At 50.1% G+C, this 24,144-nt stretch overlaps 1 protein-coding gene across 1 annotated transcript; it reads left to right on the top strand.

Moving 5' to 3' along the window:
* The first annotated feature begins 1,377 nt into the window (after positions 1–1,377).
* Positions 1,378–18,227, top strand: TCP11 (t-complex 11). The gene is made up of 10 exons (XM_084889753.1): positions 1,378–1,447; positions 1,754–1,885; positions 6,043–6,124; positions 10,902–11,022; positions 14,548–14,768; positions 15,545–15,681; positions 15,903–16,117; positions 16,190–16,371; positions 16,999–17,162; positions 17,810–18,227. Exons 2-10 carry the CDS (start codon positions 1,768–1,770, stop codon positions 18,040–18,042), a joined length of 1,473 nt encoding a protein of 490 aa, XP_084745879.1. The 5' UTR covers positions 1,378–1,447; positions 1,754–1,767; the 3' UTR covers positions 18,043–18,227.
* Positions 18,228–24,144: the final 5,917 nt, after the last annotated feature.

The following is a 24,144-nucleotide window of genomic DNA, read 5'->3' as shown; positions in this document are numbered from 1 at the left end:
CCCCCTCTGCTATTTCTCCCAGAGAATTTGGATTTAAGAAGTACACTTAAAGCCAAAACCGGTTTGGCTCAGTGGATAGAGCTGCGGACTGAAGGGTCCCAGGTTCGATTCCAGTCAAGGGCATGTACCTTGGTTGCAGGCACATCCCCGGTCGGGGCTGTGCAGGAGGCAGCTGGTCAATGTATCTCTCTCATCGATGTTTCTAGCTCTCTATCCCTTTCCCTCTCTGTGAAAAATCAATAAAATATATATATTTTTAAAAAGAAGTACACATAAAGAGGCTGTGTAACGTATATGAATGGACGGCTGGAGGAACTCAGGCATCCTCAGGGAGGGTCTTATAGCAATGCCATTTTTGTGGGGAAAAGAACTGGTTCATTCCAGAAAATTTCTCCCACAAATAAAAATGCCCAAACAGAATTCTGGATTTTTTTTTTTCTTTCTTTTTCTTTGGATTTTTTTTTTTTCCTTGATGGGAAAGCAACAACCCAGCCTATGTAAAAATGAAGAATCATATTTTCATTGAACTCTGCTGAAGGCATGCGCGACCCGCCCACTTGGGGTGCGGGAAAGCCAGCCTGCCTCACCGCTGACCTTCGGGGGTGGGGGGGGTGGGGGCGGTGCCTCCGTGGAGGTGCCCTCAGCCCGCGGCACCTTCCCTGGCCGCCCCGCAGGCTCCCGGGCCTCGGAGGGGACTTCCCGAAGCGGAAGTGCTCTCGGGCCTCTTCAGTTTTCCTCAAAAAGGCGCAAGTTGTGCAAGAAAAGTCCACATTCCACGCTAACGACAAAGAATTGTAGGAGAAGTCGGTTTCTTACAGGCAATACGTGCACCTTTTGTTTTATTTATATTTCAAAATAAGCTTCTGTGGCCAGAAGTCAAGCCAGAGAGGTCAGGCCCGAGGCCCAGGCCGGGGCGGACACTTTCTTTTCCTCTCCCCGCCGAAGGGCAGGCCTCGGAGGGAGGAGAGGGGTCTTTCCGGGGCAGCGGGGCAGAGCCAGGACCAGAGGCCGGGACCTGGAGCCGGTGGCCGATGCCAGGCCGGGAGTCCCGGCAGAGCCGGCGGGGGGCGGCCCAGGGCGGCCTCCGCGCCGCTGAGGGGGCGCAGGCCTCGCCCCAGGGCGCCCAGGCCGCGGCTCCTCGGAGGAGCCGGTGAGAAGCAGACAGGCCGCCCCAGGGGCTCCGGTGGCGTCTGCCGCGGGCGGCCGGGAGGTCCTCAGGGGCGGCCCCAGCGACCCCGTGCCCACGGGGGCGGGCGGCGGGCGGCACGTGACCCGCCCTGTCGCCCCGGGACACCCGCGGCGGTTTGTGTGGTTTGTGTTCGAGTTCCCGCCCTCCACAGGCCCCGCCCCGCCGGGTGCTTCGGCGGAGCCTCGAGGCCGCCGGCCGCGGAGCCGCTCCAGGGAGACGGCGGGTCCGGTCCGGGAGGAGCTGAGGCGGCCGGGGGAGGTGAGGCGGCCCGGGGCCCCTGCGGTTGGGGGAGCGGCGGGGAGGTGGCCCTGCCCCTTGGCCTGGGCGGCCCGCCCCGCCCCGCCCTCGGCCTCCCCTTTCCGCTGCGCTCCGACCTCTCTGACCTCCAGTCCCTCCCCAGGCCCCTGAGCCCCAGCTGCCCCCGGGAGACCCCGCTGCTGCCCCCGGGAGACCCCGCGGCTGCCCGCCTTTGGCTGGTCCTCGGGGTGCGGCGGGCCGGGCCTCGGACCCCCGGGCAGTTGGGGGGCCCTGTCCCGACGCCAACGGCGTGCCCTCTCCCCCCAGGTTCCACCAGCAACATGCAGGCCGTGGAGGAGAAGGTGCCCCTGACGGACCGGAGCGGGGCGCAGAGCGGCTCCCGCAAGCCCGGAGCCGCAGGGCCGCAGGACAAGAGCAGCGCCGACGGCCAGCCTGCCCGTAGGTCCCGGCCTGGGCCCCTGGCCCCTCGCCCCTCGGGGCTCAGGGTCAGGGGGGAGGAAGCCACTGAAGGGTCCGCAGCTCCGGGCGCCCTCCGCGGGGCATCCTGTCCGCCACACACCACACCTCCAGGCCCCAGGCCCGCAAGGCCCGCAAGGCCCACAGGATCGGGCCGGATGGGAGGCCGAGTCATTGCGGTCGCTCCTTTTCTTCTCTGAGGGAACAGAACACCCAGGGGCGGGTGCTGCGCCCGCAGGCTGGGGCCGCATCCCTTCCGGGAGCTCCGCAGGGCGGCGGGGAGGCCCGGGAAGGCTCCGGCCGGGAGGGGGCTCCGGAGCAGGACACCCTGATTGAGGCTCCATCCTGAAGCCCAGTCGGTTCACAGCCATCTTTGTTACTCTTGTATTTTCAGTTTGTAGGTGGAATATGACACCTGGGGTAGATTAAAGAACCCAGTGATCCCAGGCAGGATTGGTGTTACCTCAGCACTCCGTTATCTCAAGAAGCAGTGCTGCCCTGGGCTCCCATAGGTGCTCCTGCTGGAGCACAAGGTCACTTTACTAGGTCTGATCTCACTGGGACTCGCCCTGCCTTTCTCCTGTAACCGTCTGCGGCCTGCACTAGTCACCCATCTGCAGACCTGTCCGCTTCCAACAACATGAGTTAAATTTTTTTTTTTTTAATTGTATTTTTTGGTTAATCCTCACCCGAGGATATTGTTCCATTGATTTTTAGGGAGAGTGGAAGAGAGAGGGAAAGACAGAGAGAAACATGATGTGAGAGAAGCACATCGATTGGCTGCCTCCTGTGCATGCCCCAACCAGGGCCCAGGCTGGAGAAGTCTGCAACCAAGGTTCGTAGCCCTTAAGGGGAATCAAACCCGGATCCTTTCGTCCACCCGCCGATGCTCTGTCCACCGAACCAAACCACTAGGGCATGAGTTAAATTCTTGGAAATTGAAATGGGAAAAATTACTTCAAGGCTCTACTTAGTTGAATTACATTGTTTCTCTTGTAGCCACGAGGGGTCGCTGCTGGTTAAGAGATTGGCACTAAAGTGGCAAATTGGGTGCTTTAGAAACCCGATTTCCAAATCGGGGGTTTTTGGTAAAGACAATTTAAGCAATTTAAGTTCTTGAGGTGGCTTTTTTAATGAATCCAGATTAGAAAACAACTCTCAGGAAACTAAATAAACATTCCTCTTTTAAGAAAATAAATTTGAAATTGTATATACTAGGTGGACTTGGTTGAATTAGTTATTATCTCGAAAATATCTTTGTCCCTGGGATCAGGAATTAAACCATCTGCCTTAGTCGTACTTTACCTCTGCCTCCTCTGTGAGCCCTCTTTCCCGAGGGCCGTTGGATTGCAGGTGCTGTAGGGAGCATCCAGTCTTGTCATAGCAATGAACTTGGATTCGTTGTCGTTGGAAAGTGTGCCTGTGTATATTTCCCTCAGTCCTTCCATAAGCTGCTATAGCTCGGTCTCTGAGGAGTTCCTCTTAATTCTCATTTTTAATTAGTGAATTATTGGTAAGTTTACATATTTGACTGTGTTTGGCCATTTTGGCTGGGACTAAAGACTGCAGAGAAGCTGAAAAACAAAGGGAACTTCAACTATCCACTTAAGGTTCAATTCACTTAAGCAGGAACTTTGGTTACTTCTACAATCACCTGTTCCCCTTACCTTTAATATAGGTAATATGTCTCTTGATCATTGTAAAGTATTACAGATGTCCCCTTTGTTGTTGTTTTTTCCCATTGACCCCCTCCACCCTGCACCTGCCCTTCTCAAACCTTCACCACACTATTGTCTGTGTCCATGGGCTATGCATATATGCATGTAAGTTCCCCAGTTAATCTCTCCCCCAGCCATCCCCAATACCTCTGTTTTTAGTCTGTTTTTTTGTTAGTCTGTTTCATGTTTCTATGTCTATGGATCTATTTTGTTCATCAACTTATTTTGTTTATTAGATTCCATATATAATTATCTATATGAGATCATGATATTTATCTTTTTATGACTGGCTTATTTTGCTTAGCATAATACTCTTCAGGTCCATCCATGCTGTTGCAAATGGTAAAAATTACTTCTTTATTCCATTATATAAATAAATGTACCAGAGCTTTTTTTTTTTTTTTTTATCCAATCATCTGCTGATGGGCACTTGGGTTGTTTCCACATCTTAGCTATTTTATATTGCATTGCTTTGAACAGCAAAAAAAAAAAAATCCATAAAGTGAAAAAAGAGCCCACTGCATGGTATAACATATTTGCCAGTGATACATCCAATAAGGGGTTAATTTTCAAAATATATAAGGAACTCATACAACTTAACAAAGGAAAGACCAACAATCCAATTAAAAAATGGGAAAAGAACCTAAATAGACATTTCTCCAAACTGGACATACTGATGACCAAAGAGACATGGAAAAATGCTCAGTCACTAATCATCTAAGAGATGCAAATTAAAATGACGAGGTATCACCTGACACCTGTCAGAATGGCTATCATCAACAAATCAACAAATGACAAGTGTTGGTGAGCATGTGGAGAAAAGCGAACCCTACCTAGATCACTGCTGGTGGGAATGCAGACTGGTGCAGCCTCGGAAAAACAGTATGGAGTTTCCTGAAAAAATTAAAAATGTAACTCCCCTTTGACCCAGTGATCCCACTTCTAGGAATATATCCTAAGAAACCTGAATCACCAATCAAAAAGAATATATGCACCCCTTAACTTTTCACTTTGAAATATTTTAAATTTGTTGAAAAGTTAAAAACATAGTGAATGCCCACACTGTTAACATTTCTGCCACGTTGTATGTGTATGCTCTCTATATTTTTTCTCATGGAAAATAAGTCATGTACTTCTAAAAACTTCATCACTTAAGAACAAAGGCATTTGCCTATGTAACTTCTTTTCTATAATTACTTTTTGCATCATGAAATCTTTTTTTAAAATATATTTTTATTGATCTCAGAGAGGAAGGGAGAGAAGGAGATAGAAATATCAATGATGAGAGAGAAAAATTGATTGGCTGCTTCTTGCATGCCCCCTATTGTGGATCGAGCCCGAAATCCAGGCATGTGCCCTTGACCAGAATCGAACCTAGACCCTTCAGTCTTCAGGCCGATGCTCTATCCACTGAGCCAAACTGGCTAGGGCCATTACATCTTTTTATAAATGGAAAACTCAAAACATTTACATAAATAGAGAGGCTAGAATAATGAATTCCCATTCCATCATCACCAGCTTCAACAATTACCAAGTCACGCCAGTCAGTTCATCAGTATCCCCTGCACGTTTAGGAGCCAAATACTTTCCTGTGAACAAATGCTGCTTCATGGAAAGAGAGTGAGAAAGATGATTTATTGTGTGCAACTTTGTTTTAGATGCCAACTAGCCAGTGCCTATTTCATGAGAATTTACTGGCTGGGTCTTTATTAACAACTTACAACAGTGGTTCCCAAACACTAGCGTTGGTTTGTGGCAAAATGCTTAGCAATATTTAGTAAAACGAAATAAAGCTACTGTGCTGAATTTCTCCTAAAGCTAAGTTGATCCCACTCAAAGGACTGCTCTTTACTCTGACAGGATTCCCTGGCTGTTCTGGAAGCTACCCTGGGCTTTCGTCTGTAGGTGATGGTTTCGGTGGTGGCAGAGTGGAGTCTTACTTGCGTATTTGCTTGTTTCTCTGGGCATAGGTGGCTAAAAAACTGGCCAGTTGTCAAAATCTTTTGGGAAATTTTTAGTCTGTAACATCCTAAAATGTGGGAGCTACTGCTTTAGAAGACCAGGTGACGTGGGCCCCTTGAGTACCATCCATATGGAGAATTTAACTTTTTCAGAGGCAGGAAGAGACGTGTGAAATCATAATACTCATTTATCATGTTTATTTTTGCAAATAAATTGTTTCTTTATCATTTAATTGTTACTTTGTAAGAGGTTTTAATCAATTTCACTTTCTGTTTTTTATAAAATAACTTTTTTGGTCCTCCCTCACCCCCATGGGGCCTGGAGTTCAGAAAACATAAGAGTAAGATGATTGAGTTTGTGTAAGATCAGTTCAAATCCAAACGTGGGGCCTAGCAGTCTAGTGAGTGTGAATAACTGGACACCCAGACTTGTTCCCACCACGAGTTCTCTCTGCCACAGGTCTGACAGAGTCCGAGCTGAGCCACGGGATTGGGATGGATCATGATTTCCACAGGGAAGAGAAGGTTTTACCTCCAAGCAGGTACAGCTCCTCTCGTTTCCCTTCTTATTAGTCCTGGGGCAGGTGTTAGCTCTGTGGCTGCTGGCCAGACGGAAGCATTCTTATTTAACGATGCAATCAGTCATTGGGTATCAGCCTTAAGAGGTCTCAACAATGAAACAGAAGAGTGATCAGTTATAACTGGTGGTATCAGGGGGTCAAGAAGCAAATTTTGTTAAACCAGTGAGTAAACGAAAGCAATTACTAGTATTGTCGGCTGTTCACTCTGGGACCCAGTTAATAATTCAATAGAAACAGGTGGATTTCAGATCTTCTCTGACAGTTATGGAGGAAGTGGCCTGGAATCGCTGTCCATCGCTGCAGCTAAAACCTAGCTCGCTATCTCTCAGTTTCTGTGCGTCCGGAGCCTGGACGTGGTTTAACTGTGCCGTCAGTCCTGCTGGGGGAGTCTCCCTCTGCCCCTCGCACCTGGACCTCCCCACAGGGCAGCTGGCTTCCCTCAGTAGGAGAAGGAGACTATGGGATTCGCTGCCCAAAACAGAATTGCCTGTTCTGCTACTTCTGTTCCCTAGAAAGGAGTCCCTAAACCCAGCCCACACTCCAGGGAAAGCTTACACCACGACATGAATGCCAGGAAATGCAGATCTTTGGGGTCATTTTATCAGCTGCCTACACTATTCCTATCAGTTCCTCTTTTGAGTGAGAACAGACCAAAAGGCACAGATAAAAAGATTAATTTTCTAATGGTGGCATTTCCAGCAGTTTTCCTGGCTTCATAACCAGCTTACTTTGTGAAATAGGTCCCTAGTCCTGTTGATAATAATACTCCTCCCCCTCCAGCTTTATTTTGAGTCTGCCTAGTTCTGTTGGCATTGCAGTACCGGTAAGTAAGAAGCACTCAGTAAGTATGAAGCTAAGGGCTCTGCTGCTCCTTGGCAGTTAAGTGGGTAAACTCATGGCCAGATTTTACATTGTAAGCTGTTCTGATTCCCACCAATAACCAGGTAACTCATGGCAGTGGTTGGTCGGCTCCCTTAAATGCATTTGCCTTCACAACTCCAGGAATCCGTTACTAAGGTGCCCTTCTCTGTCCCAAGCTGCTGCCCTGGTCTTCATACTCTGATTTGCCCCTGCCCGATGCCAGCAGGGGCCCATGCCAAGTACAGTTCCTCTGGGACAGGTTTTCACCTAAATCCAGACCTACTACCTCTCTGGCCACTTAGATGTGGCAGGAGGGGAGGGAAATGGAGCAGAGGTCTGCTAGGGGCCATGGTCAAGGAGCGGGCCGGCATAGGTGGAAGAAACGGAGGGGGACATGAAGCAGGGAAACGGTTTGAGGTGACTCGTTATTGGCAACTGGCTTTATTGTGGGCGCATACGATGCTGTGGGTTCCTAAAGAAATCCCGTGTTTGGGCATCATCCATCAGACATTGCTGAGCCCGTACTATGTGGCGGGCAGAATGCTGAGAGCTGGGGCGAGATACAACTGGAGCTGTAGCTGAAGGTGAGCCAGGCACTGTCTCTGCTGCCAAGAAGTTGTCGTAGGGGAGACAGCTGATAAGAGAAAATGACGGATAAGTTGTGTGCATGGAGGGTCAGAGAGGTGTGTGTGCCCTGGAGGGAGATTTTGCCTATGAAGACTCCAGTTGAGTCTTCGAGGACCAATAGGTGCTTTCCAGGTTCTGTTGGTGGGAAAGGCTGCTCCAGGTACAAGAAGCAACATGTTGGAGGCACAGAGTGATAGTAGAAGCCCTTGTGCTTTTCAAGGGCTTGGTATGGTTGCACACAGGCATTAGGTGGAGGAGGAGATAAATGGGAAAGGCAGACAGAGCAGTATCAGGAGGGTCGTGCAGTCTAAGCCATTTATGCTGCTGCTGATGGAAAGCCCGTAAAGGGATTTAAATGAGCATGGCATCACGGTCAGAACTGCATTTTAGGAAATCGCTGGTTTTAGAATGAACGGATGGAGAAAGATTAAAAATAGACAAGACAGAAGGCAGGAGAATCAGTGACTAGACTATGATGGTGGTCCAAGTAAAAGATGATGGCAGGCAGGGATGAACTCCAGAGACATTCAAGAAGCAAAATGTATGGACTCGGAGATGGATTGAACAAGATGAAGAGGAAAGAGCTCAGCACAGTTCCAGCGCACTCTGGACTGGGGGCGGGGAGCGGCGGGGGCGGGGGGACAGATAGCTGGTTACCTCTGATGGCTAAGATTTGTGTGCAGGGAAAGGACTTGGAATTGTTCATTTTTGTGTTGCCTTTTTCCTTTTGTTTTACAAGGAGCTGTACTTTTTAAAAGGGCGGATGTTTAATTTAAGACAACAGGTACCTATTTGGAAATGATGAGGTTCAGCCTCAGAATTTTCAAATAGTTCTTTTTCTATTAGTTTAACTCTGTAGCACAAAGACATCATTTAAGTAAACATTTAGAGGAAAATTGATCCCTGTCATTCTGTTTGTTTGTTTTTAATTATTACTATTATTAACCAGAGGAACAATGAACAAAATTTGTGCAAGGGGCTCAGCCCTCACTGCCCCAACTGCCTTGGCCTTCACAGCCCCGGATTCATCCAAAAGGTCCAGACAGTCATTCTGCTGTTCAGTCTAATTAGCATATTAGCTCTTTATTATATAGGGTATTTTAGAGCAGTTTTATTTCTACAGAAAAATTATCATAAATTATGGAGAGCCGAAACCGGTTTGGCTCAGTGGATAGAGCGTCAGCCTGCGGACTGAAAGGTCCTGGGTTCGATTCCGGTCAAGGGCATGTACCTGGGTTGCAGGCACATCCCCAGTTGGGGGTGTGCAAGAGGCAGCTGATCAATGATTCTCTCTCATCAATGTTTCTAACTCTCTATCCCTCTCCTTTCCTCTCTGTAAAAAAATCAATAAAATGTATTTTAAAAAACTAAAACTAAAATAAAATAAATTACGGAGAGTTTCCACCTCCTCTTCTATTAATTACATCTTTATTAGTGTGGTGCGTTTGTTACAATGGACAGTCTAGTAACAATACATTAACTCAAGTCCATAGTTTATGTTGGGGTTCACTTTTTGAGATGTATATACTATGGGTTTTGAAAATGTATAATGACGTGTATCCAAGAGTACTGTATCGTACATAGTAATTTCACTGCCCTAAAAAACCACTGAACTCCACCTCTCCATCCTTCTTTGCCTCCCCCCACACCCCTAAACCCCCCAAATCTTCGGCAACCAGCTTCTCATCTGTGTGCTGTTTCCATAGGCTTCCAGAGGTCCTGTATTTGGACTCCTCCGGTAGATGGCCTTTTCAGATCGGCTTCTTCCACTCAGAGTACGCATGGAAGGCCCTCTGTGTCTTGGGGGTCTTGAGAGCTCACCCTCCCTCTTCAGCACTGAATAACCTTCCATTTACCCACTCACCTACAGATTGGCATCGTGGTTGCTTCCCAGCTTTGGTGATTATGCATAAAGCTCTATCGACCTCCACTGCAGGTTTTTGTGCGGACACAGTTTTCACTCACTCGATGCCTGGATTGTATGGCAAGGGTGTGCTCGGTTTGTAGAAACTGCCACATTGTCTTCCAACTGGCGGCACCGTTTTCATCCCCACCAGCAGGGACGGAGAGCTCCTGCTGCTCCAGTGCTCTGGATTTTGGACTTTCTGATCGGTGTGTACTGGTATCCCATTATTTTAATTTGCTGTTCCCTAATGGCATATGTGGCTGACCACCTTTTCAGAGGCTTATTTGCCATCTGTATATCTTATTTAGTGAGGTGTCGGTTCAGATCTTTTCCCATTTTAGAATTGTGTTGTTTTCTTATTGTTGAGTTTTAAGAGTACATTGTATATTTTGGAAAACAATCCTTTATCAGATGTGTGCAAAGTAAAGACTGTCTGTGGCTTGTCTTTTAATTCTCTTAGTGTCTCTCAGAAAGCAGTTCTTAATTTTAATGAAGTTGCATTAAATTTACTACCAATTTTTTCTTTTTCGGATCTTGCTTTTGGTGTTGTATCTGAAAGTCATAGCAAAGCTCAAGGTCACCTAGGTTTTCTCCTAGTTACTTCTCTGAATTTGACAGTTTTATGTTTGGTGAGCCATCTGTGGAAGGTAGAAGGTCTGTGTCTGATTCATATTTTTGCAGTTGTGGGTGTCCAGTTGCCCCAGCACTCTTTGTTGAAAACATGATCCTTTCTAAATGGAATTGCCTTTGCTTCTATTTTTTTAAGGGTGAAAAGGACTGATCTTTCTGGCTGCAGTGACTGGCTACCTGGTAGTGGCACTGAGCCCAGGGGAGAGGAGGAACAGGTCTGGAGGAGGAAGATAGTGAATTCCGTTTAAACTGCCAATTTGGAAATATCTGTGGGTATTTCAGTCAGTGTGCAGTCAAAGAGGGGCCAGAGGACAATAAAAGATTCTTTAGTGCATTGCTGCATATACACATAAATAGAATCCAAGCCCCATGTTATCTAGGCCGGATGCAAAATCAGGGCCAAAGCTACATTTTAAGCTGTTCTGATTCCCACCAATAACCAGGTAACTCATGGCAGTGGTTGGTCGGCTCCCTTAAATGCCAGGGCTCTTCCTGCTGCAGAGGGAGGGCAGCTCTGGATCATCGGGCCCTTGGCATCCACATCTGACCCCCTCTCTTCAACTCTGCTGCAAGCCACACACAGTTCTTGGCCATCCCCTGTCAGTATAATGGTCTTTTATCATAGCAAACACTGTCTGTGTGGGGCTTAGGAGACAGGATCTTATGACAGTTTTTGGACAGGGAAAGTAATTTGTCTATTTAACTCCTTTACAGTCTGGAAGGTCAGGCCAAGGAGACAATGCACGATGCCTTTTGGGGTCACCTTAAAGAGCAGCTATCGGCTACGCCCCCAGACTTCAGCTGTGCTCTTGAACTTCTGAAAGAAATTAAAGAGGTGAGTCACCAACCTCTGCTTGTAGGTGTGAAGTTCCCAGGCATCCCAGCTCATTCAGATGTCAGTGGCTAGCAAACTCTAGCTGAGCTTGGTCCATGAGTCAGTCAGAATCTAAACCTGTAGACAGAGATCACACAGTCATTTCAACAAGGAGTTTTAATATAAAAATTATCACAGGGCATTGGAGAAGTGAGGGTTTGGGCTAGTAAGAAGCAAGGGGAACGCTGAGGAATACTGGAAAATCAGATCAAAGGCGAACCACCACACCCCGAGGCTGACATAGAACACCCAGGATCCACTTGGGGGTGCAGAGCTATGCCGGGAAGTTGCTGGCCTGTGTGTGCTGCTGAGCACCGTGCACTTGGCAGGAGCCCGCCTAGGAGATGCACTCAGGCCATGGGAGCCAGGTGCTGGCAAAGCCATACCACCTGCAGGAGCTGCCAAGTGAGCAGTTACTCAGAGAGAAAGCTCTTGGCTTTTGCATTGTCTTTATAGTATGTGATGGGCACACCCTAAAGCAACCGTGCCTCCCCCCATCCCCCAGAGACATATCCTTCAATAGTCCTGTCTCCTTGATGTAGATGAGATCCATAACTTACCTGTAACCAATGGAATATGGCAAGGTGGTGGGATGTCACATCTCACTGTGGAAGGCTGTCTCAGCACACAGATGCTCCTGCTGGCCTTGAAGAAGCAAACAGGTGTCTATGGAGAGGCCACATGGCAGGGAGAGGCAGGTGGCTCAGGACCAGCAGCCAGGAAGAAGCTGGAGCCCTTCAGGTTACAGCTGGAAGGAAGTGAACTCAGCCACAATTTGAATGCGCGCAGCTGACACCGTATTACATACAGCCTGCGGAGACCCTGAACAGAGGACCAGTTAAATAAACTGCCTGGACCCCTGACCCACAGATGCTGTGAGATAACAAATGTATGTGCTTTTTCTTTTTTTTAAAAAATGTGTTTTTATTAATTTTGGAGAGAAAGGGAGAGGAAGAGAGAAATGGAAACATCAATGATGAAAGAGAATCACTGATCATCTGCCTCCTACACGCCCCCTACTAGGGATTGAATCCACAACCAGAATCCAACTATGACATCCTGGTTCATGGGTCAACCACTGAGCCATACTGACCGGGCTGTATATGCTTAATTAAGCTTCCAAGTGTATGGTAATTTGTTACGCTGCACAGAAACTAATTAATAGTGCCCTCTACAGATGATGCTTAAAGTTTACCATCTAGTAAAGAAAATATATTTAAAGAACTTCATTTTTCAGAGCAGAGAAAACAAGGATGGAGTTAAGGCTGAGAGACAATAAATTGATGAATGTCACACTTCACTCCTTTGGCTGCTCAGCTTCCATACCCCGGCTTCCACACATCTGAATTCCCAGTCACCCATCTCCCCGCTGGGCAGGCCGGACAGCACCGAGTTCCTCATGAGGAGTGCAGCCCCCATGGCACCCGCTGTCTGATGGGGAGGGCTTCCTTTCTGACAGGGCCCAGGAGCCAGCCAGGAACCCTTTCTCCAAAGGCACGTTGTGCTCCAAACCCCTGGAGCTCTGTGCTGTGCTGCCTCCAGCGACACTTCAAGCGCCACGGCCCTGCTGGCCGGGGAGGCCAGTGGTAGAGTGGCTGGGACGGCTGCCTGGACTTGCTGTGGAGCCTCCTCAGGCTCTGGTTCCCCCTGAAATTGGCAAACTTATGAGCGACTCAAAATGGGTGTTGAATCAGAACTGTAGAGTTGTTTTATTATAAGAATTTGTGTTTATTTGAGCCAAACTGACAACATGCCAGGAAGCAAGATCTCAAACGCTCCAAAGGACAGTTTTGCAGTGTCTTTTCTACGTTTGGAACGAACAATGACAGGGCTTGCTTGAGGTGAAGATGAACCTTTTACTAAAGAAGTTACGTGCCAGCTAAAAATGCACGAGGAGTCACATGATGTGCCAGATTGACGCCAGAGCCCCCTTTTCATCCACAAAACCCTGAGGAGCTATAAGCTGCCTGGACGCAAAGGCCTCTCTTTCCCGGTGGTGCCACGAGGCGCTCTGCTGGCAGGACTCGGCTGGCCAGGTGCACACCGCTAGAGCTTGCCAGCTTCACCGGGCGACGGCAGCTGCATGATGGGGGACTAGCCACCCTCCAGTCTGCCTGCGTAAGGCAGGGGTGGGGAGCCTTTTTCCTGCCCGTACAAAACCATCCACTTAAAAATTAGCCTGCTGCACTTGGTCAAACATTGAATTAACTCACCCCTAATGCCTTGGCAGGGCCAGACCAAGTGATTTCTCGGGCCTATATGACCCGTGGCCGGATGTTCCCCCATTCTAAGGCATCTAAACGTGAAATGAGAGCCCATGGGCATGAGCCGTTCAGTTAGAACTTCTCTTGTGCCAGCTTTTTTATCAGTCAGCATCGAGTCAGGATGAAGAAACAGGAGGTGATTTGAACAAAGAAGCTGCGGGCCAGGGCCTGCCGGGGGAGCGCTCGCTGTCACAGAGGAGGCGCGGAGGGCTCCGGGGGACTGGCATAGCTCACCATGGAGCACAGAGCACAGAGCACCTTCCAGTCCGAGGCTTACAGAGAAGCCGAGCTGATGGATCTTGTTATGACAACACAGTATTCCATTCAGTTAACCGAACGCTCATTGAACCCCATCCCTCGACCCCACTGTGTTCTGTCTGCTAAGAGGCACGGAGATGAGGCAGAGGCTGCTCCCAGGGAACTTACATTTTCAGGTTAATACACTATTTCTGGTGACACCTACAGTTCCTTTGCCTAGTTTCTCCTCGCTCTTTGAAGTAAATCTCAAACACGCCTGCTCTTTAAATGAAGAGTACCTCGTCGCACATGGTGTGTATTTCATTTTCGTCACACCCTGAGTTTCTTTTAATCACACACCTTGATTTTGTTTCTTTGTTTATCTCATTCTGCCTAGAGAATGACATCTTAATGCTATAATTGATCCCCTAAAGCAGTGGTCGGCAAACTCATAAGTCAACAGAGCCAAATATCAACAGTACAACGATTAAAATTCCTTTGACAGCTGAAAACCGACTTCTGCGCATGGGCCACGAAGTTTTAATCGCACTGTACGTGTGTGCCCGCACGTGATATTTTGTGGAAGAGCCACACTCAAGGGGCCAAAGAGGCTCATGTGGCTCGAGAGCCGCGTTTGCCAACTACTGCCCTAAAGCCATGGCCTATTATTGGTCCTTAAACAAAGATAAACATTAGGAAATTTAGGGACCTGACTTCTTGATCCTTAAAAAACACAGTCTGGCCCCTGGCTGGTGTGGCTTGGTTGGTTGGAGTGCCGTCCCATTCTTTAGGCCGAAAGATGACAGGTTCAATACCCAGTCAGGGCACATATCCAGGTTTTGGGTTTGATTTCCTGGAGAGAGAGAAGTTCTCCTTCTCTCTCTAAACAGCAGACACCGGTTGGGATGTGTGTGCCGAATGGGGTTCCGTGAGGAAAGTGGGGCTCTGAGCAGAGGGCAGCCACCTAGGCTTTCTTCCTGGGCAGATCTTGCTGTCGCTGCTGTCGCCACGCCAGAGCCGCTTAAGACGTGAGGTCGAGGAAGCTCTGGCCGCCGACCGGCTGCAGCAGGAAGCGGCGCGAGGGGACCTGGACATCTTCCGTCTCTCCAAGTGCATCCTCAGCATGATGACGCTGCTGTGCGCGCCGGTTCGGGACGCGGCTGTGCAGAAGCTAGACGGCATCACAGACTCCACTCTGCTACTGAGGTGAAGCCTGGCTACTGTCCCCCCAACCTGCCCCCCCGGGGCCACACCCCGAGTGGCCGCCCCGTCTCGGCTATCTTCCCTCTGAACCCCATCTTGAGTCCTCTCTGGCCTATGAGCTTTCCTTTTCCAAAGATGGCCTCGCAGGGCCCTCTGTGTGTCCTCAGATGGGCTGGGTCTGTATAACATCTTACAGTGCAACATTCGTGTCTGCAATCTTTTCTTCCAAGGAGTTCAACCATTGCTTTCCCGTTTTCTTGTTGCAGTTCACATAGTATGAGGGTCAGAGGTGAGGGGTTATCTTCATTTCATAGCTCCAGAAAATTAAAAAAAAAAATAGTAGACCCAAAGCCCTGGCCAGGTAGCTCATTTGGTCAGAGTGTTGTCCCGATACTCCAAGATTGTGGGTTTGATCCCTGGTAAGGGCACATACCAGAATCAACCAGTGATGTATAAATAAGTGGAACAATAAGTCTCTCTCTCTCTCTTTCTCTCTCTCTCTCTCTCGTCAATAAAATAAAGCAATTGGCTCAGAAATCTCATCACCTATAATCCCTCTTCCCAGAAAGCATGGTTAGTGTCCCTAATGGTTAGTGTCTGCTGGCTGCAGAGTGACTTGTGGAAGGAGGTCTGGCTCAGAGGCTTCGAGGTGCAGACACCCGCTCGCTCTGGGCCTGTCATCATGACGGGGCAGGGCTGTCAGTTCAGAGCCCCCTGACCTGAGCGCCTCCCCCTCCCGGAGACCCTCGGCGGCATGAGCACGCCGTTCTGTCTGTCAGGGGCATCTTCCAGGTCCTGGGCCTGATGAAGATGGACATGAGGAACTACACGCTGCAGAGCCTCCAGCCCCACCTGCGCGAGCACTCCATCCAGCAGGAGCGGGCGCAGTTCCAGGAGCGCCTCAGCAGGCAGCCGGGTGCGGGCGGGCGGGCGGGCGGGGGCGGGAGGGCCTCGGCTGCCGAGGAGGCCAGCGGGCACTGCCTCCCCCTAGGAGCAGAAGACTCTTCCTCCGTGTGTGTGTTGGGGGTGGGGGACGGGGCAGACATCTAAGACAGAAAGGCACCCCATCAGCATTCACTCCGGGCTGGGGAATCCGGGCGGAACCTCCCGCTGAGGCTGCTGCCCGTCCCCCCCCAGGCCTCCTGGACCACATCACCAAGTGGCTGAACCGCGCGGCCACGGACCTGCGGCCCGGCCCCGGCCCCGGCCCCGCCGCGCCCGCCTCCAGCGCGGCCGGCCCCGCTCCCAGCGAGGCGGCCTCCGGGCCGGAGCCCCTCAGCCCTGCCATGGTGCTGTCCCAGGCTTTCCTGAACCTTCTTCTCTGGGACCCTGAGGACCAGGAGTTCCCTGAGGTAGGCTGGGGGCGGCCCGCGGCTGCGAGGGACTCGGGCAGGCCTCCGCTCACCGCTGTCCCGCGTCCGCAGACGCTGCTGGCGGACCGGGCCCGGCTGCGGGAGCTGGAGGCGCAGCTGCGCCGCCTCACCGTGCTGGCCTCCGTCCTGCTGGTGGCCGGCAGCTCCTCGGGCAGCGTGCTGTTCGGCTCCCCGCAGTTCGTGGACAGGCTGAAGCGCACCACCCACGCCCTCACCGAGCACTTTGATTCCAGGTGAGCTGCAGGGACCTTTGTCTTTAGAGGTGACATGTCCGAGGACACAGGCGGGTACGGCCACAGCGAGGCCATGATCAAGGTCGTTGGGGTCTCTCTGTAGCTGGTCTTGAGGCCGTGACAAAGACACACAGAACTGAGAACTGTCCTCCAGGAGGAGTGGCGCGGGGGCTGGTTCACCCTCTTTGCTGCAGAGGAGGCGCTGGGCTGAGGCTGGCGGCCAGAGAGGCTGGGGCTGGGCTTGGTGGGGTGAGGCGGGACTGGGCAGCATGGCGTGCAGGCCCTCAGCCGGCGGGTGGTCACTGTCGCTGGTGAGAGCAGGACAGCCCTGGGAAATGTCCTGAAAGTCCTACAATGTACCTCCGTGCACACAGACACGAGTGCGGGGTGTGAGGGTGCCCAGCCCACGCGTGTCGAAGTTAAGTTTCTCTTGTTCCCTGAGAATCAGAATGAGGAGCTGTGTGTAGAGAACAAGCGATGTGTTGAGATAAGAGCGAGACACTGAGCCCACCCATTGGCTGCTGCTGCCAGGCTGTGAAGGCAGGAGGAGGTCTGGGAGTCCCCCTCAAGGGCTCCGGCCGAGGCCAGGCCAGCATGGGCCCCAGCCTCCTCTCCCTCCTGCTCTAGGCCCGAGGAGGCCATGCTGGCTGTGAGTGAGCAGGTGTCTCAGGAGATCCAGCAAAGCCTCAAGAGCATGGGCCTCGCGGCCCTGAGCAGCGACAGCATAGCCTTCCTGATGGGACAGCTCCAGGACATCGCCCACGCGCAGAACTGTGTCCGCAGCGTCGTCGGTGAGTGTCCTGGGTGGGGAGGCCATGAGGCTGAGGGAGACTCCCCGGGAAGTTGGCCACTGAGCCGCCTGCCAGTAAAAGGCATGATCCCTGGGCAGGTCACGGTTCAGGCTTTAGTTCTTCAAAATGTAGGGTTGAAAAATATATCTTTTTTAGTTAAAGACACACTCTGGCTCTGAGGAAGATCTGCACCAGGAATTCATGACTTCCAGATGTGGCACACGCCAGCCGCCTTGCTAGGCCATCCCTGGCCTTCCTGGCCATTTCTGGCTGCAGTCTTAGACACGTGATGTTCGCCCCGGCCACAGGCAATGCTGCTGGCTAAGCTGGCGGCCGGCCCCTGGCAGGGACTCCCGCCCCCACTGTCCCACGTGGGAAGGGAGGCTCTGAGCTTGGCCTTGCTCTTAACCTCAGCCGTCCAAGGGCTCAGCCTGAGCGCCTCCTGGTGGGACCTTCTGGTGGGTATAAGCTTTGAATGGTCAAAAACGCACTAGCCACTGGTTGCCAATCCTGGCTTTACCCTTGAGGGCTAGATAGCAGCCCCTGCTCCCCGTAAATGAGAGATTTCCGTGGCTGTGAGGTTAACTTAGAGCTTCTCCCCAAGAATCGCCTGCCGCTTCCCTTCTCACTGTCTTTCCTGCTCACAGATCAGCGGATCCACCTGTTTCTCAAATGCTGCTTGGTCCTCGGTGTGCAGCGCTCTCTGATGGACCTCCCCGGAGGCCTCACTCTCATTGAGGCAGAGCTGGCAGAACTGGGCCAAAGGTTTGTCAACATAACGCACCACAACCAGCAGGTGTTCGGCCCCTACTACACGGAGATCCTGAAAACCCTCATCCCCCCGGGCCAGGCCCCGCAAGCAGGAGTGGGGTCCCTCTGACGGACCAGCCCTGAGCCTGGCGCCTTGATCCAGAAGAGAAGCCATCATATTCCTGAGTGACATCACAGCGGCCAGCCCAGCAGCAGCCTCCCTCCCTCCTGCAGCCAGTACCAGCGCTGTAGTGATCACACATGTAAACACCACCGGCCCCAACGCGTTCACTAATAAACTTGTGAACTGCAAGCAAATGCTCTCTGTGCAGAGAACCTGAGCCCTTGGCCCCAGCGCCAGAACCCCCAGCGCCAGAACCCCCAGCGCCCTTGGCCCCCAGCGCCCTTGGCCCCCAGCGAGCTACAAAGCCAACAGCGAGCTGGGAGCCAAGGCACCAGGTGCTAGCCGGTTTTGTCTGAGCTCAGCACCCTGTGGAATGACCACTGTGAGTGTAATGGCTCCTGCCGAAGTTAGAAATGGGTTTTGTGCAGTTCAGCTCAGGCTTGGGCGTGGTTGTGAGGAGTCCTTAGGAACCTGGCTCTGTGACCTAACTCCCTGAAGGTTTCCAGTGGTGCAAAGCGAGGTCAATAAATGTAGCTTCGCTTCTGCTTCCTCTCCTGGGAGGGGTCTGGAGCCGGTGCAGCCTGGGTAAAGTGGGTGCTGGCCGCTGCAGGCACACTGGTGACAAGTGTCAGAGCTCATGGTGTCTCGAGTGTCAGAGTTCAGGTTTGGACATTGAGGCCAGGGACCTTCTCGGGCTGTTTTCCTTGGCCCTGCCTCTAGCCGAGCGAGCCTCCTGCCCCATCTCTAAGCTGAGAGCACTTCCTGACTACGTGCTGGGCCTGCAGAGGTTTGGGCTCTGAGCGCCTGTTGGCAGCACAGGTGAGAGGAGCTCAGGAAGGCCTGGCTCGTGGAGGTCGGCCGCCGTCCTCAGGTGCCTGTAGACCAAGCGCAACCTGGTAGGGTGGAGCCGAGAGTGCTCCATTCAGATTTGTCCCTTACCCCTTATGTAATGTGCAAGAGAAAGTGGAACCCGCGTCTGTGCTCTCGGGGTAGGGTAAGGAGAAACAGGGTTCTCACATTTCCGGAGATGGAGGGAGCTGGTTATACTTCCTCCAGGGAGAACTGACGGGGATCGAGTTCCATTAGTCCAGGGCTCCCCGCTGGGCTTCCTTCTTAGAGAGCAGAGCCCAGGTGAGCTGGCCAGCACAGCCGCCTGTAGCGCAACTCTGATCAGAAAATCTGGGGGCCTCGACCTTCATTTCCAGTCCAGCCAGACACCCTTGGGGTGGGAAGGCCAGAAAAAGGAGTGTGTGTGTGTGTGTGTAAAAGGCTAAGCAACCATTTGACCGGTAGCTATAATGCTCCCTGACCACCAGGGGGCAGATGCTCAATGCAGGAGCTGCAGAGCTGCGGTGACTTGGCAGTGGCGGTTCTCAGGTGATGCATCTGGAACCAGAGAGGAGGAAGCTCAAGAACCGCCTTCATTCAACCCAAGACCCCTCAGGGGATGTGGGAGAGCCAGTTTTGACCTGATCCCCTCAGGCCAGGCTGAGGGACCCCACCTGCTGGAGGGACCCCGCTCACTCCACAGATGCCCTTCAAGCTTTGGCGCCAGGTGCGGTCGGGCGGGGGAGGGACCGAGAGATGTTGGCTCTAGGGCATATCCGGACCGTCTAGCCCAGTCCCACCTCGCCAGCCACCTTCTAATTGATTTCCTTTCAATGTGCATGAATCTATGAACCAGGGCACTAGTGTTTAGTAAACAGCAAGGCTTGCCTAGATGCAGCCTCTGATTTGCAACAATTAATTTCAAAATTTAAAACCCTACATTTTGGCCCAGGCTGTGTGGCTCGGTGGTTACACGTTGACCTGTGAACCATGAGGTCACAGTTCGATTCCCAGTGAGGGTATGCGGGCTCAACTCCCAATGAGGGTATGCAGGAGGCAGCTGATCAGTGATTCTCATCACTGATCTCTCTCTCCCTCTTCCTCCCTCTCCCTTCCTCTCTGAAATCAATAGAAAAAACCTACACTCCCCTACATTTTGGAAGCCTCATCCTCTTAGAGGCAGGGTGCTCAGAAGGGATTCTGGGCAAGGGGCTTGGTGGTGGTGCAGACACGGGCTGACAACAGCCCTACTTTTACTTCATAATTAAAATCTGAAACGATCCATTGCTTAGACATTCTGAATCGGTTTTCTTGTGCTTCCACACGGATGAGACAGGGACCCTGACCTACACAAGGAAAGACCTCCACTCAGTCCTGCACATGGGCCGAGGGATACAACTTAACATTGTGGCAAATACACAGGAACGGTGCCACTGGTGACCAGGAGTACAGTGCTGTGCTGGCCACCACTGCCTCCTCCAGGACACTCGTCACCAAGAAGGAAGTCCCAGGCCACTGAGCAGTCACTTCTCCTTCCCCGTTGCCTTGTTGACCACTAACCTGCTTTCTGTTTCAACGGGTTTTCTGACTCGAGGTAAATAGAATCATGTAACAAACAGTATGTTTTAAAGATTTGTCCTGTAGCATGAATCAGCAGGTCATCCCTGTCTATGGCTAAGTCATAGTCCATTATATGGATCTTCTTCAGGGGATGGACATGGGGTTTGTTTCCACCTTTTGGCTGTTAATAGTGCTGCTGTGAATATTTGTGTGCAGGTTTTTGTCTGAACACTTGTTTTCAATGCTTTTGAGTAGGGAATATGCTCAGTAGAGTTGGTGTGTCATATAGTAATTCTATGTTTAATTCATTGAGAAACCACTAGAACTGTTTTCCACAGTGGCTGCACTGTTTTACACCCGCTCCCCCGCCCCCCCCCCTATCCCCCCAGCCCCCAGCAATATATGAGGCTTCCGGTTTCCTCACATTTCCACCAACACTTATTTTCTTTAAAGAAAAGGTGTGGGCATCTTAGTGGTGTGGAATGGAGTCTCGCTGTGGGTCTGACGTGAATTTCTCTAATGATCAGTGACGCCAGGCATCTGCTCACATGCTTATTGGTTGTTTGTCTGCTTTGGAGAAAGGGCTATTTTAGTCCTCTGCCTAATTTTGAATTAGAAACAGGTTGTTGTTGTGTTCTTTATATATTGTCAGATATGTAATTTGCAGACATTTTCTCCTGTGGAGTCAGTTCACTTTCTTGATAGTGTCCTTTGATGCACAAAATTTTAATTTTGATGAAGTCCAGTATTTCAGATTTTATTTTCATGGATTGTGCTTTGGGGGTCAAGTCTGAGAACTCTGCCTAGACCAGATCCCAAAGATTTTCTCCTATGTCTTTCGCTAAAAGTTTTATAGTTTTATATTTTACATTTAAGTCCGTGATCCATTTCGAATTGATTTTTATGTGAAGTGTGCGACTTCGGTTAAGATACTTTTTAAAAAGCATATGGATATCTAACCAAATCCAGCATAATCTGCTGAAAAGTCTCTCTTTGCTCCATTTAATTGCTTTTGTGCCTTTATTTTTATTAAAAATCAGTCAGATGCTTGTATGGGTCTCTTTCTGGGTTGGCTCTTCTGTTCGATGAGCCTGTCTGTCTCTGCCACAGCACAGTATTGATTGCTGTAGTTGTGCTAAGTCTTGCAATTAGACAGCTCTCCTGCTTTATTCTTTTTCAAAGTTGTTTGGCTGCTCTAGTTCTGTGGACTAATCTTGCCTATTACTACAAAAAAACCTTGCTGAGGTTCAGTTAGGTATCATCATAAACCTGTGTATCAATTTGAGAAGAATTGACATCTTTATTAGTCTGAACATCCCAGTCCTTGAACATGGTCTCTTTCTTCATGATTTAGTTCTTCTTTGAGTTCTCTAATTAGCATTGTATAGTTTCTATCATACATGTCCTGAACATGTGTTATCTATCCCTAAGGATTTTATTTTTTTGAGTGATTATAAAGTGTTTTATTTTCAATTGTGCTCATTTCTAATATACAGAAATACAATAGACTTTTGTATGTTGTATCTTGTGAGCTGGTTGAACTCATTGATTCTAATAATTTTGGGAGGATCTTTGGAATTTTCTATATAGACCATCATGTACAGTAGTCATCTATAGTCTCACTTTCTATGGTCAATCATGATTTGAAAATATACATGAAAAATTCAAGAAGTAAGCAATTAATAAGTTTTGATTGCACGCATTCTGAGTAGCATGATGAAACCTGAGCCGCCTATCCCGCCTGGGTGTGCTGTGTTGCTCCCTGCCAGGTAGTCAGCAGTCTGGGTTAGTTGGTGGCTGCTTCTGTACCACAGGCCTGTGTCCTAGCTCCATCATTTCACTGAGTAATGGCCCCCAAGTGCATACAGAGAGCTGTCAAGTGTGTGCATGCCTTGGTGAAAACAGAGTACATGTAAAAGTTGGTACTGTCTGTGGTTTCAGAAATCTGTTGGGGCTTGAATGTGCCCCTCAGGGATAAGGGATGACTGCTGTAACCTGCAAACCGGTCAGTGTATTTCCTCCTCTCGGAGATGAATGACGTTCACTTCCTCTTCTCGCCTGTGGCACTGGCTGTGATGCCCAGCACTTTAACATTGGTGACAATGGGATCCTTCCCTTGTTCCCAGTCTCAGGGGGGAGTTATCTTTCACCATTAAATATAATGTTAGCTGTAGGTTTTTGAGGAAATTCCCTTCTAAATTAGTTTTCTATTGCTACTATAACAAAGTACCACAAATGTAGTGCCTTAAGCCCATGCAAATTTATTTTCTTTTAGTTCTGGATGTGAGAAGTCCATAATGGGTCTTTGGGGTTAAAATTCAAGTATAGGCATAGTTACATGAGGCTGTAGGCATGTATTAGTCTCCTGCAGATGCTGTAACAAGTTACATAATTGAATGGCTCAAGAGAAACAGAAATATACTCTCTTATAATCCAGGAGGCTAGAAATCAGAAACCAGTTTCACTGGGTCAAAATCAGAGTGCTGGCAGGGCCACGTTCCCTCGGAGGTTCTAGGGAGAACATGCTCCTTGCCTCCATCTTCTGGTGGCGGCTGGCATTCCTTCTGAGGCGGCATCACTCCAGCTTCTGCCTCCACCGCCACATGGAGTTCCTTTCTAGTGTATCCCTCTCGGCCTCTCTCACAGGGCACATGTGATTGGAGTTAAGGCCCACACACACAGTCCAGGATGATCTCCCCATCTCAGATCCTTATCACACAGGACTAGGCCCCTTTTCCTTAGAAGGCAGTTGTCATGGATTGAATGTGTTCATCTCAGATCCACAAGGTGAAGTCCTAACCCCCAGCACCCCAGAATGTGACCTCATAGGGAATGGGGTCATTGCAGATGTAATTAACATGAGTTATACTGGGGTTAGGGGGGTCCCTGATTCGATCTGACTAGTGTCCTTATGAAAAGACACTTGCCATATGAAGAGGCAGTCACAGATGTGCACGGTGAGAAGACTCGGAGAATGCCATCTACAGGCCAAAGGACACCTGAAGCCGCCAGACACTGGGAGAGAGGCTGGGGACGGATTCTCCCTCACAGCCCCGCAGGAACCATGCCTGCCAACGCCTGGATTTCAGTTATAATCTTTGCTTCAGCCATCAAACAATTAGAAAACTCAGGAGAAGGAACGTCCCATGTTTTTCCTTATGTTCATTTACCCTTCCTGGTGTTGCAAGGTTCCTTATCTCCTTTCTATTTAGAACACTTTCCCACCACCCTGCAGGGCAGGTCTGCTGCTGACCAAGGCTTTCATTTTCCTTCAGCCTGAGAATGCCTTGCTCCTCTCATCCTAAGGCGCCTTTCACAGGGTACGGAATAGAGGTCAGTGCTCTTTTCGTTTGGCACCTGAACACCACTGCACGGCACCCTGCCTCACAGTTCTGCTGAGACGCATCACCCGGGTTACGTTCTCCTCAGGGAGAGCCGCCATCTTCCTCTCTGCTTTAGGGAACTGTTTTGTCTTCCATTTTCAGAAATTCAGTTATGAAGCCTCTCATCATGGATTTCTTTTGGTTTATCTGGTTTGGTGTGCTCCGCTTCTCAAATCTGTAGGTTTACATTTCGCCAAATCTGTGGCATTTTGAGCTGCTATTTGGTGGAGTACTTTTTCAGCCCCACCCTCTTCTCTCCTGGGACCCTGCTGACAGAAACCTTGGAGGTTTTGTTATAGTCCCCAAAGGTCCCCGAGACTCTTCATTTTTTCCAATC

The sequence above is a fragment of the Pipistrellus hanaki genome, assembly GCF_964339955.1.
Source record: "Pipistrellus hanaki genome assembly, chromosome: 7".
Classification (NCBI taxonomy): Eukaryota; Metazoa; Chordata; class Mammalia; order Chiroptera; family Vespertilionidae; genus Pipistrellus; species Pipistrellus hanaki.
The sequence above is the reverse complement of the archived record's forward strand: the minus strand, read 5'-3'. Positions and strand labels throughout refer to the sequence as shown.